The following is a 7464-nucleotide window of genomic DNA, read 5'->3' on the forward strand; positions in this document are numbered from 1 at the left end:
GATGTGATCTCGTACATGAAGCCAAAGTTGCTCAAAGAAACAATCAATCAGAATATAGTGAGAATTTTTGTGTTAACTTCAAAGGAGGTCAAGGCGACCGATTAAGAGGTCGTGGTCTGGTCGTGGTCGTGGTCGTGGCCACTCGGGTCGACCTCCATATTTCAAACAGGCAGGTAGGTCAACTCCCATAAATAATAATTTAGGAAACTCAACAGCAAGTGATATGCCATCTATGTGACAAGGTAGGTCATACGACAGACCTGTGCTGCAAATCGGTGATAGAGAGTCCCCCTCCCCCCACCCCTACCTATCATGCTTCACCTTCTATTAGTGGAGATGACTCTTGATACCTTGATTCTAGTGCATCACATCATATTTCTCCTGATATGAATGCCCTATCTCTCCATTCAAATTACCAAGGTGTTCATTCGTTGAATATTGGGAACAATATAGGTTTGAAAATTTCTTATGTTGACAGTTATACGTTTCATTATGGTGGTTCTAATCTTTTGTTGAATGATATTTTACATGTTCCTCATATGACTAAGATGTTTTCTATGTGAAGATTCATCCAAGATAACAAAGTAGCTTTCAAGTTTCATCCAATGAAGAACATCAAAATGGGAAAGGAGGTCTGGTGAGGAACTGCTAAGAATGGGCTTTAATCTATTAAATTTCATGGCGATAGTAATAGATCTAGTTTTATTAGTGAAAAAACTGTTTTGTTGGAGAAAAAATCAGTCGCGGGACTTGTCCTCATAGATTTGGACATGCTAGTTTAAAAATCATGCAAAGTAGTATTCAAATGCATATTGTACATTCTATACATATATTAATAAAAGTATACATTAAATATATTATAAAAATATCATATTGTACATTCTATACAATATATTATAAAATATACATAATATATACACATATTACATCTTTATATAACATATAAAGTTAACATGACCCCATCTAGTCACAAGTCAATCATGGACGGGCCTAGTGACAAGTCACGAGTTTTAAAACTATGGAGCAAGAACGTAAGTGAAAAAATGTCATAAATGAAGAATTGAGTGTTCTTCTCATAAAACCGACCTGGACCCTTGTACTTTCAAATTATAATCATAACTTTGTTGGATGTAAATGGCTCCATAAGGTGAAGAGGAGGTCGGATGGGTCCCTAAAACATTATAAACGGGGTCAGGTATACTCTGCTCTCCCCAACCGATATTAGTTGACCCATGGGTTTGGGTCGGGTCCAAAATATAGACCCATAATGAAAATGAGTAAGGTCTTGGGTATTGTAAATGAAGACACAAACCCATACAGATCTAACCTAATTGTTTATCAGGATCCAAATGGTTTTCTATATTTTAAAATTGAACCCAACTTGATTATGTACCCAAACCGTTTATACACCCAAACCTGAACTGACCCGACTATCATACTTGATTCATCTGAAAGTTTCTAATTGGTAAATATTATTATATATTCAATTAAATATTTAAAGATATTGATAAACTTAAAATTAATATACATTGCATTTTAGTAATCTAAACTTTAATTTATTTTTTAGTATACTTCATATTGCCCATGTGATGAAAATTGTCAGATTGAAGTGAATCCCAGCAAAAACTTAAAATGTTTGGTTGGAGTGGATATATTTATTTTATATTTGAATTTTGACACTATTTTAGAATAGATATTAAATTTCTATTTTGTTAGCATATAATCTTCTTAATAAACATTTGATTTTCATTAATCTACATATTTTTTATTGGTGGGTCATTTATTTCTATAATATTGATCAGATCAAGACCCAAGCTAAAACCCAAACCCATTAAGATCCCTACACATTAACCTATATGGGTCTACTTTTTTCATCCATACCCAAACTAGAACCTCACCCAAAACAAAACCGATCTACTAAAGATCTGACCTGATGTATACCTGAACTCGTTAACCCATATGGGTTCGCAGTTTCTAGTTTTTTTTTAACCCGAATTAGATAAGATCGGGTTTAGATTTTACTTTTAGACCCGATTCAAAATCAGGTTTAATAAGACTTGAACTGAACCCAACCAAGTTAGACAGTTAGATATAAAGCAAGGTTAGTTGCTAAAGGTTACCAATAAGAGAGGTTGATTTCTTTGAAAACTTCATTCATGTTGTTAAGCTGATCACCAAATATTGTACTATATTGTCTATTGCCCTTAGTGAAGGTTTACCTATGAAGTAGTTTGATGTGAACCATGCCTTATTGAATGACGTGTTAGAGGAGGATGCTTACATGGTTTAACCTCATTGAGTTAAATTATACTACTTCGAGCTCCTTGTTTACAACAAAAAAAATAGAATTTCTTAAAACTGAAAATTGTAGAAATTTGGACCCTAAATCTATGACCCAAGCTCAAACTGGCTTACAAAATATATGCATTATTTGAAAGATCGGAGCAATTAGCTTTATGCTTTAAACTTAAAGCTTGCAAGCCAAACACTTCAACCATTTACACCCTAAGATATAAAACACAAACAATGACATAGATAGCACTAATTTTTAGCACAATATTATGACGAGCTATAAAATATAACAAACATGACCAATTCACTGCCTTGTTAACTATTTTGCTCTTTTGTTTGATTGAAATTATTGAAACTTTTTTCCGACGATAATTTAGACCGGTGGTTTGGCCAAGTAGGTGCCTAATTTTTCAAGCGACAAAAGGGTAAAATTGTTAAAAAAAAAAATCAATTGGCTAGACTTGTCATATTTTGAGTCGTAATTTGGTCATGTTTGTCACAATTTTTTCGTCTCCACAAAAACATGAAAAGTATCAAAATTTAGTGTCATATACGTCGTTGTTAGTATAAAATATATTTATTACTAGATAATGAGCTTATATAAGCCAAGGACAATCAACTTATCAGCTAATATATTTTACATGAACAATAAGTGTTGGACTCAAACTATTTTATAATTTAGGCACCTATATATAAAAACTATCGTATTCGAACAAGATTTGAGATATAAAATCTACTAAAGAAGATAATCGAACCAAGTCTCAAATCTCATTATCAAGATTTTTGTCTCAGTAAAAGAAAATCTCGTAAATAAATTAAAAAAATATATAATTTTCAAAAAAATATAAGCATATGTAAATATACAAAAATATAGCTATTGTGTTAAAACGCTATAACATCCCCATAAAAAACATGATATTTTCAAACTAAGAGCTATTTGTGACATCCATGTTTTCTAAGATATCGTGTTTTTCTGAGATTATATCCGTTTTTTAAAATTTTGCGATACCCGTCATTTGTGACACCAGAGATTTTCAAGATTAACTCTAAAAAAATGTTTTTTATCCTCTAAAAAAATTCAAGATTAACGGTCCAGATCACTATGAGCCTCCCCCCCCCCCCCCCCCCCACACCCCCATACCCAGCCTGTACCAAACCCTCTAGGGTCAAGGTTTGGTGATAAATAAGAAGACCCGATTAGAATCTGGATCAGACCTGAAGGGTCTGAATAATATATGAATCTGGGTATGGTTTGTAAAATTTCATATCAGATTCGGGCACGACACAAGTTTCAATTAAGATTAGCAAATTTTTAATGTAAACATGATAAAAAAATATATATTATTTTACCGGGTATGGTACGGGTCTGATTCATGTAATCATTATAGGATCCAGGTATGGTTTCTCTTATAGTGGGTCTGATTAGACCCGGGTGCGATAAATCAGGTTTGAGTCTAGTACTACCTGAGTCGGAACCAAACCCGACAAGTTGACACCCCTAAGCATGACCTCTCACCATTTCAATAAAACCCTCCCGCCCCAATCTCCCCCACCTCTCTCTCTCTCTCTCTCTCTCTCTCTCTCTCGATGGGTTTCCCTCCTGCTGCCCACAAAGAAGGAGAGGAAGAGAGAGAGTCGGAAGCAGCAGAAGCAGAGAGGGCCAAGTCGATTGCGGAGCGCAAATTCCACTGTTCATCCCTCAAATCGGCGCTCAAGCACGCCCGCAGAGCGCAGAAGCTGTGGCCCCAACTCCCCGGAATCCCCCAACTCGTCGCCTCCTTCAGGGTCCACTTCGCCGCCTCCGCCACCATCGCGGGCGACCCCGATTGGTACGCCATCCTCCAGGTGAGCCCCTTCTCCCCCCTTGACCCCATCAAGTCCCAGTACCGAAAGCTCGCCCTCGTCCTCCACCCCGACAAGACCAAATGCTTGGGCTCCGAGGAGGCCTTCAAATTGGTCGGCCAGGCCTGGTCCGTCCTCTCAGATCGAAACCGGCGGCGGATTTATGACCTCAAACGCCGAATCGAGCTGGAGTTCCAGAGCACCCACGAGTCCTCCGGCTCCCTTCGGCCCCTGGACACCTTCTGGACGGCCTGCACCACCTGCAGGCTGCTCCACGAATTCGAGCGCAAGTATATCGGACGGAAACTCGTGTGCCCAAATTGCAAGAAGGCGTTCTTAGCCGACGAATTCGAGTCCGGGGACCAGAATTGGGGCTCGCAGGGGCGGAATAAGCTCAGGAAGGAAGGTGGGTCTCGAGGGAAGAGCACATCATCTTCGAATTTGGCTTCAACGGTGAATCGCGGTCTATCGAGCAGGGATGCGAGCAGTGTAGGGAGCAAGGACAATGGTTTGAGTGCGAAATTAGAATCCTGGAAGGTTAGGCGTTCGTTTCGAGCAAAACGCAAGCGAAGGAGCGGGTTAGATGCGATTCAATTTTGGGGAGTAGATGGTATTAGACCAAAGAAGGGGCGCCATGGTGGTGATCGTAGTGTTGGCAATGACGGCGAGCCCAGCTCCGAGTTGGTCGCAATGCGGGTGGAGGATTCAGATTTCTATGATTTCGATCAGGATAGAACCGAGCAGAGTTTTAAGAAGGGTCAGGTGTGGGCGGTGTACGACGATGACGATGGAATGCCCAGGCATTACGGATTGATCGATGAAGTTGTTTCGGTGGATCCATTCATGTTGAAGATGAGTTGGTTGGATTTACAGAACAATGGAGACAAGACCCTCGTTTGTTGGGAGAGCTCTGGTTTTCATGTCGCTTGCGGGCACTTCAAGGTCGCGAAGAAGGCGGATGTCGAGTCTGTGAATATCTTCTCTCATGTTGTGGATTGCGAGAGGGTGGGGAATGAGATTTATCGAGTCTACCCGATGAAAGGTTCTGTTTGGGCGCTTTACAGTGATGCAACATTGGATAGGGACGAGAATGCCTCGCCAGAAGTTAGACGGAGCTACAATATAGTCGTGTTCCTCACGAATTTTACAGAGATGTATGGATTGAGCATGGCATACCTTGAGAAAGTTGAAGGTTTCAAAACTGTCTTCAAGAGAAGAGAAACCGGTCCTCATGCTGTTCATTTTCTTGGTAAAGATGATGTTCAAAGAATATCTCATCAAATTCCTGCTAGGAAACTTTTGGGTACTGAAGACTCAGCTTTACCAAAGGAAAGCTGTTGGGAACTTGATCCAGCTTCCCTATCAGTTGTTTAGCTTTCTGCACAGGAATTGTCGTTGAAGATTGCAAGTTGTAATGGTGGATCTCAAGATTTCTGTTTGCTTCATGTCCACAAACCTAAAAGATGTAAGTGGCAGATTGGTTTCATGGATAGGTTTTTTAGCTCAGAGTGGATGCCATTTTGTAAGTTTGTGAAGATCATTAGGCCTGGTCTGCAGAAAATTCTCGTTATGCTCTCCTGGAATTTTAAAGATGGAAAAGCGGGCATCTTCTCATCCTTGGGTGGTGCTATTCCTATCATAAGGTGCTTTTCCATTGAATCTGGTTTTTGGATTCAGTGGTGACAACTTGTACAAGATACAGAATGGATGGTATTTTATGGACTTTTTGGGTGATCATCTGCTAAATTGGCATCATCCTTCAGCTAGTAATGGATATCAGTATCATGTCTTCTGCCAACACTTTTTGTCTGCATCCAAAATTTTGTTCAATGCAAGCAGTTTGAGAAATGGTCCTTAAGATATTGCTTTATCATGTGCTTGTTCTCTATATGAAAATCGTGTACTTTGTTGCAATGTAATTACCATTTCACAATGTTTACTCCATCTTTTGTAATAGGAGCTTGATTCATGGATTGAGAAGCATTCTCCATAGGCGTATTGATGTGCAGGCTTTCTCCATATCATTCTTATTGTGTGCACTCCTCCGGGCACATTGAAGCTCCTCCTTCATTTGTATTTTCTAGTACATTTAACACTGCCAAACTCCCTCTCTCCCAATGTTGTGGTTACAAAAGCCCCAGGTTGCTGATCCTTCAATCATTCATGAGCATGAGACAGTGAGAAAGACAGATTGTAGCAATTCCCTCATTTCTCATCCAAAACAGGAGACCACATTTAGTTCCTGACTAACTTTTTCTGTCAAAGGCAGCCTATGAAGGCAAATTCCTAGAATTGAGAAGCATTCTCCATAGGCGTATTGATGTGCAGGCTTTCTCCATATCATTCTTATTGTGTGCACTCCTCCGGGGACATTGAAGCTCCTCCTTCATTTGTATTTTCTAGTCCATTTAACACTGCCGAACTCCCTCTCCCAATGTGGTTACAAAAGCCCCAGGTTGCTGATCCTTCAATCATTCATGAGCATGAGACATTGAGAAAGACAGATTGTAGCAATTCCCTCATTTCTCATCCAAAATAGGAGACCACATTTAGTTCCTGACTAACTTTTTCTGTCAAAGGCAGCCCATGAAGGCACCATCACTGATGAACCCTTGTGCATTGATCAATTATTTTATGTTCCATATGATGCTGTTTTTTCTCACTCATGCTTGAGGTGCGTTTGTTAGGCAGTTCTGTTGGATTATGTGGCAAGCGACGTAACAAAATTCCCTTCATTGACTACAAGAATTGAATGACTGCTTCCAATACATGTTTAGTTTGTGCATTTGCATGCATGATGATGTCTCAGTATTGTGCTTGCTGTTCTCATGAACAAAGTGCTACAGGTACAACCCTCAAACTATATGCCTTCTCATTATAGATTTTAGATCTCTCTTTTCAGAGTCCCTGGCATCAGGCAAATCAAGGAATTAGACAATGTAGGCTGTCTGCTTATGTTTGTCTGTTGGGTAAAAAGAATGTAGATGCCTACAGCATAAATGAACATACTTCTAATAAACCTCAGTAAGTTGATTCTATACGTGCACAGGTTATGAATGTTTTTATAGGCCTAGCACTCTTCAACATAAGGGGGTTGTTTTTGGAAGTTTGGATAGCACAAACTTGGTAATTCCAAGCAAGGACGCGATCATGAGCATCTATGCAGAAAGTGATTTCGAATCTTTCTCCTGGAATCGGAGTCACTTGGTCCACACCATGACTTCCTTTTTCTGAAAAATGGGGAATCATTTTGTTTATACATTCCCTCTCAAACACCACAAGGGAACCATTTTATCACGTTTGCAAACACATGAGAAAACAGTTCCTCTT

General features: G+C 39.4%; 1 protein-coding gene across 1 annotated transcript; it reads left to right on the top strand.

The window, feature by feature from the left end:
• Positions 1-3879: 3879 nt before the first annotated feature.
• LOC149813597 (uncharacterized) lies at positions 3880-6057 on the top strand. The gene has a single exon (XM_089991154.1). It carries the CDS (start codon positions 3880-3882, stop codon positions 5506-5508), a length of 1629 nt encoding a protein of 542 aa, XP_089847280.1. The 3' UTR covers positions 5509-6057.
• Positions 6058-7464: the final 1407 nt, after the last annotated feature.

The sequence above is a fragment of the Nuphar pumila genome, chromosome 16 (assembly GCF_984573655.1).
Source record: "Nuphar pumila chromosome 16, dmNupPumi1.hap1.1, whole genome shotgun sequence".
NCBI lineage: Eukaryota > Viridiplantae > Streptophyta > Magnoliopsida > Nymphaeales > Nymphaeaceae > Nuphar > Nuphar pumila.